We start from the raw sequence: 12,081 nt of genomic DNA, 5'->3' as shown, positions 1-12,081 counted from the left end.
TAAACTGAGACCTGAGCAGAGGAAAATTGTTTCTAAGGCTTCCCAAGTTCTTTATTCTAAAAATAACGAACTTTATTTTCCTCATTTGTAAGATGAGGGTGTTCAAGAACGTCTGAAGTTACTGGTCTTTTTTCCAGTCAGACACACGTTAACTTACACTCATGTGAGTAAGGCCATCCTGTGAGTGCGACCTGGATCCCAGCACAGGTAAAGGTGGTTGGGAGGAAGTGAAGAGTTCTGCATGCTTGTGGCTCTTGCAGTGGGCAACGCCACCCCAGGACGAGCTGGGCTGCAGGCCATGGGTGCCTCCCAGGAAAGCCCATCAGAAAGCGAGTGAGCAGGAGTGACAGCGCAGAGGGATCCTGCAGCTCTGTCCTGCTGTGGAGAAGCAAGCCGTCCTCACACAGCAGTGCTCTGACCGTATCAGGCACAGCCTGTGCACTGTCAGCTCACCGTCACCACGCACCATATGCACAGCTGTCTCTAGCACATGTGGCACTTGTGCAAAAATTAGGAAAAGGCTCTTCTTACTCATGGAAAACAGTTCCACGCCAGCATACATATTTCTCAGTGACAGTACAGCAAATATAAATCTGGTCTGTATAAACTGTGCAATTCTTACTGCTGAACATAAAGTTAAGAGCATTTTTGAGGTCCTAACCATTCACATTTTCCAAGGTATCCTACTTTATTTAAAAATAATGACATGTTTTGCTTTCATAGAAACTATTCTTTATAAGAGTCTCACTCTTCTTGCTCCTGTAGCTCATTTTCTTTGGAAATGGTCACTAGGATTGACAGTCCTTTTGTAACATTGTTAACTTCTCTGCTAGAATGTTTAACATTTTAAAATACTTTGCTGTAACAAGCCACAACATTTTAACAGTACTTAATCTTTGCACCGAGAAAACTTCCGAATGAACAAAAGCCGTATGTGGCAATGTAATATTTACTTTATGTATTGTTGATGGTAAATAAACAATTACATAGGGATTCTTGTCATAGTGAAGTGCGTATTAAATTTAAATAGGAAATAACGCTTTGATGAACACCCTGCTCCTGCACCATCTAACGTAGCCAGCATACTAATCCAGTAGGGAAATTTTTAATTTAAAAGAAGTATTTTATATCAGACAGAAAGATAGCTACTATTTAGAATGTACAGTTTATGTGAGCTGTTGCTAGACTGATAAAGGGTCTCAAATATGAAACTGGCTCCCCTTTGTAATTCTGACCGGAATGAGGTATATCACCTTTGCACACAAGATACTTAGCTTCCATCAAAAGTTGTTGGGCTGCTTTTGTTAGGACAAGAAATGTTTCAGTCATCTGCTGGAAACCTTGTTGTAACACACATGTAAGTTGCCATCTCTGGAATTAACACATGTAAAAATACTTTCAAAATAATGACCATTTCTACCACCTGCAGGTTTTCCCTTAGACGCCCTTTTGTCGTATACGACCTGGATACCTGTGCCGACCGCTGCACCCAGATTGCCAGGCACAGAGCTCCGAGCTGGACACTGAGCTTCAGCCTTCCTGACGCTCTAGCACACAGTGATGTAGGCTTTTGACTGACTCGTCAGGGTCCCAAGGCTCGTGCTTGTTTTTCTCTTGCTTCAGCAGCGCTGGTGGTGCAGCCGATCTCTCAGTCCTCAGCCCGGGGTTCGAGTCCCTCCTCTCCTGCCTCCTCATCCTCCCTCGGGCCCCGATACCCACACCTCCCCAACACTGGCTCACTTGTCCCCAGCAAGATTTTTTTCTTTTCTGAGGTAGTTTATTCTACAAGTAACATGTATTGTAGGAAATTCCCAAGTACAAAAAAGAGAAAATTAAAATCACCTACAATCTCCCCACTCAGAGAACTCAGCCAGCATTTTATACATTTCCATCTAGTCTTCGTCTTCATTTTTAGGGTGTTGAGGTGTGTATGGTGTATGACTTTGACCTCAGTTATATTCTTCTGCGTATGTTTGTAATCTTTTTCATTTGAAATATAATGTGAGTGTGTCTTTGTGGCAGTAAATATACTATTACCATGTCTTTTCAGATGTGGATCATCATTTTTCTAGGTGAACGTACTTTAGTTGGTCATTTAGGTTCCAACACAGTTGTTCTAATCCAGTGAGACCAGCCCGACATCTAGAACAAGGCCTGGCACATAGTAGGACTCCACACGCATTTGTCTAGTGAACCTTTTTGCCCCAAGCAGTATAATAAGAAAGATTTAAATCATGGGGCCTTAGTAAAGCCACAACAGTTTTCATCCCAGCCCTGACCACTTTTTATTGTTACTTCCTCTCTTTGGGGGTTTCCTCAGTGCCAGTAAATAGTACCTACCTCCCAGGCCCTATAAGGGTCACATAAGGTCATGTATGCAGAGGCCTTAGCACATGCTTGCTGCTGTGGGCACTGCACAAGGGGAGCTTTGGTCCTCACCAACTCAGTCCCGAAGTGCCGGCCCTGGTGTTTACACCCCTTCGCTCGCCTACACCCCAGCCTGGAAGTGCCTCTCTTTGGGACATTTCAGGACTCCCCAGCTCCCCTCTTTGCCCTCACCGCAACCTGTAAAAGGGAGGAATCAGAAATTCTGGACATTTTTATCACCTTACTCAGTCACTTCTACAGTGCTGCTTAACTCCGTGAGCACCAACTGCAGCAGAACACGGTGTAAAGTGGGAAATCGAAGGGAGATACATTCTCAACAAACAGTAACACAAACTGAAAAGCGCCAGTTTCCTGAACTTCCAAAGGACTCAGCACAAACAGTGAGAAATAAGGCAATTAACTCAACAGAAAAATTGCTAGAGTTTGAACAGCTGTTTCAGTGAGAAAAAAATACAAATAGCCAATTAACTAATGAAAAGATCAAACTCAGTCATAAAGAAATGCCAGTCTAAGTAAGAAGATAGCAAATTTAGAAAAATCTTTTTATTGTATTATAAAATAAAACACAGATACAAAAAACCCATACAAACAAATGCATAGCTTAATGAATTACATCTTCTGGCTCTTAGTAAGTGGAGAAGGGAGGTTTTCCCTTCTCCTGAGTGACTTGTGTGTGTGTCACTGGAAATTTGGCAGGGAAGAGGATGTTGGACACGTTTGGAGGAATTCTAGCTAATCCTTCAAGCCCCAGCTCCGGCGGTGCCCCCTCTGAGAAGCCTACCCTGGCCCTCTGGCCTGAGGTCTTGCCTTTCAGATTGCTTTGTACCTGCTCATTAACTTGATCTGTAACTGTAACCCTGCTCCACTTGTGTCATTTGTTTGCACAGTGCCTGTCACACAATAACTGCTTAATAAGTATTTGTGGAATGAATGAAAGGATGTATAAATTTAAGAACCAGTCTTTGAAGAACTATGTAAACAGCACCACCTATTGGTAGATGATTTTAACAGTACAATTTAGATTCTGAAACATTATTTTGCCCTAGAAATTAGGCAACTTAAATTAAACATCATTTTTTATTTTCTTTTCACTGAAAAGATCATTTCATTCTTTAATCCATGGAGTCATTTATCTTTTATTAAGCTTGAAACTAATAAGTGCTAATCTTTATGTTGGTTTGATTTTGAGGTTGTTCAGTGAAAGGCCTGGAAATACATGGTGATTCCTGTCAGTGAAATTAGGAGGAATAGGGAAGTAATACTATGTGTTGGGCACTTTGTTACATGTTTCCTTTCATCTGCCAATCCCGTTCTCACAGTGGTTTTATTTCCACTTGGTAGATGAAGGAAACAGGCTTATGCAGGTAAAGCAACTTGTCCGCCAGGAATGCAGACCCGGCTGACTTCAAAATCTCTGCTCCTGCCGCCGCTGAAGCTGCAATTATGGGCTGGAAGCGTCTATGAAGCAGAACTTTTTTTGTCCCCAGTAAAGTCTCCAGTAGCTTTTAAACATTTAGATGGCTCCTAAGTGGCCCTATTTCTAGTAAAAAGCTGCTACAGTCAATTTACATAAAGAATCACTCTTTACATAGTAAGGTATTTTGACATTCAGCAGAAATTTTCTTTCATCAAGCGAGATCCTTTTCCAAAGGAGACATGGTATGTGTGCCGAGAGCTGAAGTTTTTCTGGATGAATAAATTACAGGGAAATAGCACGTTTGACTTTGGAACATCCTCTCCTTGATCAGGCCTTACTCATCATATTCAAAAGCAGCTGCCTCTGCCCAACAGCACTGGGCCCCTCTCAGCCCTGCTCCAATCCTAGTGGCCCCGGGTCAGACCTGCAGCACACAGACCTGGGTCACTGAGGCCCTTGCAGGAACTTGGGGTACAGATGACACATATGAAAGCCCTCAGCGTGGGTCCCACCGCAGAAGGCGGGCAGTGGCCCTCCCCGACTGCAGTCTGAACAGTCCTCCGCTGGACTCTGCTCCTACAGACACCCAGGCTGCAGGGCGGCCAGTGCGACGTTATCAGATGAAAAGAAAAGCAGCCACCACTCGACGGTGCCCCAAACAAGGCCCACAGTGGCTTCCAGGGGTTTGATATGTGTGACTAGGCGGCTGTAGCTGCTTTGTGGTGTGAGCGCACAGCTCAGGGTGGGAGCTGCTCCTTGGACCACCTGTGTGGTTCTCTCCTGCCGCCTGCAGACCCAGCCGCGGTCTGGTGAGGGCCCCAGGCCGCCTGCACCCTCCACGAGTCCCAGGTCATGTCTGTAGCTCCCGGGAGACCTCAGCTAGTCTCCTGAACCACGTTCGGGGGAGAGTACAGCCAGGCTCTTTCAGCAAATCTTACTCCCTTTAAGAACAGAACAGAGCAGTGAAACCGTACTGATGGCAACACTGCTCATTTGGAGAATCCTGGCCACTGCCTGATGTCAGAGTAACCAAGAGACGAGGGCTTGCTCACCAGCAGGGGGCTCCTTCCTCTCTGCTGGCTGCACCTCTCTTGTGGGCTTGAGGGGAGGTGAGTGAAGTCACAGAGATGAATGAAGTCTCCTTCTCATCCTGAGGCTTATGCACCCTCCCCCACGGGACCACGGCCTAGCTGTCCAGGGGGTGTTAAGTCACCCACTTAAGTCTTCCACTTAGCTCACTTAAGGAATGGGTAATCAGAGACAACTTACAAAGCACCTTGAGAGGCGCTCACCTCTGTGCCAAGGGAATTCACAGCCCGAGCATGTTTCCAGCAGCGCCGGGTTTGCAGGGCCCACTCTCAGCTATTGACAGTGAGTTCTGGAAAAGATGAGCTCTCAGTGAACCGCCCCAGTTAGCTGATTCTGACTGGAGCCCGTGGCATCTTTAATTCTGCATCATTGTTGTCGTTACACATTGTGTGGGTTTGCCCTTCTCTCAGTGGTTAGGAAGATCCGTTTGCATTCTATAGGCTTGTATTTCTAAGACTTCGTGTGTGAGCAGAGTACCCAGGCACTGTCTTGTCATTTGGGAAAAATGGTGGTACAGTGGCAGGGGTAAAGCAAATACGGTATTCTAAGGCAAATACGGTAATTTTTCTGTAAGAATTTCACTTTCTAAAATAATGAAACATAGCAATAGTGTATTTCCTAAGTACAGTATACCCAAAATACGTTGAATAGTTCAGAGCAAGATTTAAAGAAATAAGAGCACTCCAGCACCACCCGGCTCCCCTCAGTGACCTTCAGTGTTGACACTGGCCATTTCATTGGAGATCTTTCATTCTCCCTCTTCCATTATGTGCTTCAGCATCAAAGTCCATGGGCCCCCCTATACTTGGAATTCAAACTCCCCTGCAGATTAATTTTTCTCAGAGGAACATAACCCATAATTGCCTTTTCCTAACTCTAGGGAAGGCTCTGAATTGCTTCTTCCTGTATTCATGGCTTTTGCATCTTTCTGCTTCTGTGATCAGAGTCATGCTGGGAAAATGCTCTCCCGTCTTCTGGTTCCCCCCATGGCTTCCCTGCCACTGTTTCTGTACCTGCAGGTTTGCTTTGCAGTCCTCTGTGTCCTTACCCTGCCTGCGGATCTCATCATAAATAAAATTTGGAACTAAGACTTCTGCTTCTGCTTAGATAATCACAAACATGTTGCTCTGACTTTAACAGTGAGAACAAGCCAGGTAATCTCCAAAATCGTAGCTATTTTAAGGCCACCAGGAGCCGAGGTCACAAAGTAGTATGATTAACTAACATCCCAAATGTGACGAGCCCCTCTTAGGAGCTTTGTGTTTGCAGAGCTGCAGGGAGAGAGGGAGCCTGCACGGATGGGAATGAGCTCACAGGATCATTAAGGGCTGAGTGTGGCCCAGCACGACCTTTTAGAACTCTTGGGAGCCCCAGGCCCAGGAGAAATCTGTACATACACACCCCTTCTCCACAGACCTTCAGTGTGCTCAGGACAAAGATGAGGGCAGGACAGGAGCCCAGGGGACCCCACTTCTGAGCACAGGCATGTCAGGCCTGCTGTTGTCAGAAGGCAGAGCAGGAGCTCCGAGAAATTCTCCACCTGTAGGCCCTGCCCTCATGGCACCTACCTCTTGTTGGGGAAAAACAAACTGAAGTGCTATGGTTAATGCGTGCCCTGGAGAAAAGCAAAGGGGATGGGGCCTGGGGGTGTCGGGAGAAGGCCTGAGTGGTTGCAGGGTGGAGCATCAGAGAAGGCATCCTGGAAGTGGCTCTGAGCACAGAGCACACGGGGGCCAAGTGGCTGGCGGTGGGACTGGCATCCAGGAGGGGGAAGCCAGGACAAATGGCCGACACAGGAGCTCATGGTGCGTGTAAGGGACAGCAGGGGCAGAGTGGCTGGACTCAGTGGCCGAGGGGAGAGAAAAGGGACATGAGGGCAGAAAAATAAAGGCATAGGGCCTGATAGGTCAGTGGAAGCCTTAAGCTGTCGTTAGAAGATTGTGTCATGCTTTCACATTATTCTCAGTGACCAAAGGGTAGAGTTGAAACAATCTAAGCCTTTAATGGATCCAACTACTTAAAACACATTTAAGCAGAGTGTGAACCACCTCTAAAGCATCAGTGAAGAGTTCCCCCCTCCATACACTGCATAAAATTATCTGGAAATGAAGGATTAATAAGTAATATTGATTATACAATGGAGTTAAGAGTAATTTTTACCGGTGGTATTTCTCAATGTATTTTAAGTTAAAAGGGAAAAAGAAAAGCAATATTAGGACTGAATCTGCTCAGGTAATGTTTTTAAAATATGTTCGCACAGAAAAGCTATGAGCTGCCACAGGCTCGCTCTGGCAGGTGTCATTTATTTAGTCTGTCTTGGTCCATATCTTCCGGCGGGAGGCAGCGTGGGGAGGGGGTGTCCAGGGGGTGTGCATGGGCATTGGAGCCTCACAGATGGGTTCAAGTACTGGCTCTGTGTTTGAACAGGGCACACTTGCTGCCCTGCCTGGGAGTCGCCTTCCTGTCTGGCAGGGAGGTGGTAATCTCTCCCCACAGCTGGCTGTCATGGGAGTTGGCAGCCATGGCCTCCTGCACACGGAGCTTGTCCCGCAGGACGCTTGCCCCACGGGATGACCTCAGTCCTTCCGTGGCATGACCTTGAGTGATTCCTTTGGTTTCCCAGGTGCAATCATGGGTGGTCTTGACACGACTGGAGTCCACAGCGGGGTCCCTACATGTCTGAAGAGGTGGCCCTTTGCGCCCCTGAGATTCCTTACTCTGATTCCCTCTGTCCTCCTCACGGTCGCCTTTCCTGATGGCAGATGGGCTCCAGGCTACCGTCAGTGTCTCAGTGTCAGGTGCCGACGTACAGCAGCTCTGAGCGTGGAGTCTCGTGAGCAGATCAGCTCCCAAGCCTCCCTTTAAATACTCTTTATTTTCTCTCCCCAGCAAACCCAAGGAGCCCGTCTTCAGTGCAGGTAAGTCGCAGTTTATTTCTGCATGGGTGCCCATCACTCACCCCCTCAGAGCGTGAGGGGCAAATAAGTAGCTACTGTTTCAGTAGCACACAGTCCCTGGGGCTCTGGCATCTCAGGTCCTAGGAGACCACCCATAAAACTGTAGTAAAGACTAAGCCGTTCACTTACCCCCTTTTAAATAGATTTAAGGTAGCCAGTAAGGAGGAAGAGAGAAATGCCACCACGAGCGCTGACGCGGAGTTTCCAGGCTCAGACTTCCGTAGCCTTGTCACTCCTTCCTTCCTAATGGGGCTCCCGACACCAACATTTCCATTCCTCCAAGAGGAATTAAGTTATAACTTTGTCTAAAAGTAGCTTTCTTCTTCTTTTTCTGCCTTTGATTTCCTAAACTGCAAACTAATAATTCATAGATACCTTTTTTATAACAAGTCTTATAAGGTAGATGCTATTTTGGGGATATTAACCTATTTAAAAGTGCATTTAAAATGCAGAGTAATTGACAAGTATGTAATTGGTTAAGTAAGCTCACTTAATTTTAATTTTGTGAGTTGATTTTCCTGAAATTCAGAATTGAAACATAAATGTTGGGGTCTCGAATTCATCAGCATGTGCCTTAGTATCCATGTCCTTTCAGGAAGCATGAAATCACTCACTGAAAATGTGAGGGCCTCAGGGCTGCAGGGCTAGGTCTCGAGTGCACTTAGCAGATCCCCGAAGGGTGGGCAGGTGTTCCCGCGGGGCAGGGTAGCGTGTGCGTCAGCGGGCAGGCGGCCGGCGCTCCTGCAGTACTCTGCCTCTCCTTGTAGCCCTTCTGTCTCTGTCTCCGAAATCACAAGGGAAACGCCGGGTGACACACTGCAAAGGTAGGCGGCATTTCTGAGACCTCATAGCTCTCTGAGCAAAGCTGTTACCCAGCTACAGACACTTATTTCATACAGGCAAACAGACACTCTTCTTGTATGAAAATGTTTTTGTGATGTAAGCCACTTTGATTTGCTGTAAGGTAAAAGCATTCCTGAGCATTCACTTGGATGGATCTTAATAAGTAGCTATAAATGGATCTTGATTGATCATCGGCTGACGACAGGAACTCTTGAAAGTCTGTACAAGCCTGAAGAGAGCTATAGGGCAAGCCCTGGGTGCCCCGCCGTTTGAAACGGTGTCCTGCACCTCTGCTGGCCTCTCTCTCTAGTGCCTTTGGGTTTGGTGAATGTGCTCTTGTCCTAACATGCCTGAAAACACTGCTTCGCTTGCTGCACTTGGACTTTCGATGTAGAACGTTTCAGTTAGCAGCACAGGACAGTGCCAAGGCTGCATCCATGCTTCTTTGCCTGGACCAGTAACTTAGAATTGTATGACCAGTAAGCCTCGGTCTGTCGGGGAACTTCACCAGCACGTAACTACAATGCACTCACGTAGATACTTCATACGCATGATCACATAGCCATAAAGGGCTCTTTGTGCTGTGGAAATGGAATTGTGTTCTCTTTTTTCTCAGTTTACATTCAGTGCTTCTCTTATGGAGAAAATGGATGGGATCCCTTTTCATTTAACTGCAAGCTGTGTCATGCCGTCCCCTCTTCCACAGCTGTCCTCTTCTCTGTGTGTGAAGTCTTCAGCTGTGACAGCCACACAGTCGACAGCACAGATTTGGGAGAGAGATTAGGAAAGAGAAGGGGTCGTAGGCGAGGAGAAGAGAGTGGACAGATGTGTAGGTGGCTCAAAGGCACATCCAGCCAGAGAAGGAAACCCTCGTGGGGTGGTCGTGGCCAGGCAGGCCCCGTAAGGGTAGGGCAGGCAGGGCAGTGAGACCTTCGGACCCTGCAGGTAAGAGAACTGGCACAGGAGCTCACATGGAGGAAGGACTCAGTGAAATACAATTTGGCCTTGATGGATTTGGTGGCAGAAGGTGAAATGAAATGACCCGGGAAGGGGGAGTAAGAGAGCCTGTGGTGATGGGGTCTAGCCCCGGCTGGTCCCGGTGGCGCTGAAACACGGAGCTGCCCCTGATGGGGGTCCATAGGACGCAGTGGCTGACACGCTGTCTGAGGGTGTGTCGGTTCTTATTTAGAAGTCAAGCTCAATAGGCAGAGTGCCGAGTGTATCACAAGCATGCGTTTAAGACCTGAAGTGCATGCACATGGTAACATAAAGCTGGGATAGCCTTTTTATTAATCTTTTGGCAATATCGCATGTGGCATTGTTTGAAAATCCTTAGGAATAAGACTTAGAGTTAATTTGTAAATGTGGTACTTATGGTAATGTCACTATTTCATGACTTTTCCTCACCAATTTCCTCTCTACCCATGATTTTTCTGTTGAGTAACTGCCCAATTTAAGTACCCTTGCGGCCTGGTCCTTTGATCTGCAGGGAAGGATTAGGATGCTGTGAGTCCTAATGGGAGCAGAACCCAGCAGGAGCCCACATGACCTTTTATTTGGTCTTATTACATCCTAAAAACTCTAGTCAGAAAACCCCAAGTTGTTTCTTTTTAAACGTCTGGGAGTTGCCCCAGGTCAAGATATTACTGGGTTTAACTCTGTCCACATAATTTATTAAAACACTGAAAGTTATCTTATAAAAATGTTTGTTCTACACAGTTTTATTTTCCAGTTTCTCTCTCTAATGGTTCCTCTGTGCTTTCGTTTTCCATTTCTACCTTTCCCCTAGGATTTTCCTTTTTGCATGCATCCTAGCACATACATCTGCTCATTTTGTGTTCTTTACACTTGAAAGAATCATCCAGTGTGAAAGATACATAAAGATACACTTTTACATTACAATATAACAAACTGATTTAAATATCAAAAGATACTTTTTGAATTTTGATACTGAAATTGTATATACACTGAACTCAATAAATATTTAAGTGAATTTCTTGTGTTGTAATTTTGGGGAGTGGCATTTTTCCCCCCTCCTGATGATAAAGGAAATAAATATAAGCACCAAAACCTCTCACGGAAAAATAATGAAACTAGTTTCTTTCCTGCCTTTTCCAATATCCCTATATATTTCATATACTTACATGAGCAGAATATCAAAAGCAAGCAAGGTGAAAAACTCCCATTTTAAACTGTTTATGTTTCAGTTCTTTTTCCCTAGGACCTTAATTAGAAATGACAGAAAGGGTAGAGTTTCCCCTTTTATGTTGAAAGGCTAGTGAAGAAGTACCGTGTGTTCGCAGGTACCCAGGACACTGAGGTGCCTCCCTGACGTCTTTGCTCTTTTCGCAGAAGAAGGATATGTAAAGATGTTTCTTCGTGGACGCCCTGTCACCATGTACATGCCCAAAGATCAAGTGGATTCTTACAACTTAGAAGCGAAAGTAGAGCTACCAACCAAGAGACTTAAGCTGGAATGGGTGTATCCTTTATCCACTGATTAGGTTTATATGAAGTTATAAGTTGGTTAACATTTTTAGCTTGAAGTCTTAACTATAGAAAGTCATAAAACATAAGTTCTCTTAAGCTTTAAAAAAAACCCAAATGTTCTACTCTCACTTTTTAAAAAACTAACTCAATGAAAGGGCCACATGTTAGAGCCCCGTACAGTATCCTAGCAAAGGAGGAACTCCACGAGGGCTGCTGATTGTGGGGGGCCCTGACTTATTATTCCTGAATGAAATATTCTTAGTTCTTGTTCAAATATACGTTTTTTCCTGAAAAGAAAAGAAAATGTTATATGATTGGCTGAATGATTTTCTTTTTGGAAAATCATAGGAAAATGCATCACTAGTTTCTGGCCTGATTTATAATCTTTCCGACAGAATAAACTTGTTAAAAACTTACAGAAAAGTAAGCTGATTGAATATAAGCACAAATGGGTAGAATTTAGGATTCGGATGAAATGGAAAGGGCTGATTATTTGTAACCGTAGCTATCACGTACTTAGCTCTTCAGAGCTGGATGGAGAAACCAGGAGCTGTACACGTCTACCAGGAAACGGCAGTGAGAATGCAAGAAATACTGAACGAATGAATGAGAAAATGAGGATGGCAGAAATTGAATCTAAACTGTGCTAGCAAAAAGTTTTTAAACCCAAAGAAGGAAAGAGCAATGTCCTGAAAGGCAGGCCTGGCATTCCCCTCCAACCAAGCAGGGGCTGGGCCAGCCTAACCTCAAGATTAACACTAAGTGAAGGAGTCAGAGCAGAGTATGAATACCCAGTACTCCATGAGGGGATTTCAATGAGCATAAGGAAAATCAACATGCAAAATAGATAAAATGCTACTTGTGAGAAAGAAAAAGCCTCCCCCTTCCCCGCTACCC

The 12,081-nt window shown here is 45.4% G+C and overlaps 1 protein-coding gene across 5 annotated transcripts in view; it reads left to right on the top strand.

Moving 5' to 3' along the window:
- EML1 (EMAP like 1) overlaps positions 1-12,081 on the top strand; it is a 171,051-nt gene that overhangs the window by 129,395 nt on the left and 29,575 nt on the right. For 3 of the 5 annotated variants that reach the window (XM_036882126.2, XM_036882125.2, XM_036882128.2), the window contains exons 5-7: positions 7,784-7,812; positions 8,619-8,675; positions 11,047-11,176. In XM_036882126.2, the coding sequence (XP_036738021.2) occupies positions 7,784-7,812; positions 8,619-8,675; positions 11,047-11,176 (216 nt within the window). The remainder of the gene's footprint in view (positions 1-7,783; positions 7,813-8,618; positions 8,676-11,046; positions 11,177-12,081) is intronic. The other 2 variants (XM_036882127.2, XM_036882129.2) reach the window with 1 other exon arrangement.

This window comes from Manis pentadactyla, chromosome 11 (genome assembly GCF_030020395.1).
Source record: "Manis pentadactyla isolate mManPen7 chromosome 11, mManPen7.hap1, whole genome shotgun sequence".
Classification (NCBI taxonomy): domain Eukaryota; kingdom Metazoa; phylum Chordata; class Mammalia; order Pholidota; family Manidae; genus Manis; species Manis pentadactyla.
This window is presented reverse-complemented; position numbering and strand designations above follow the sequence as displayed.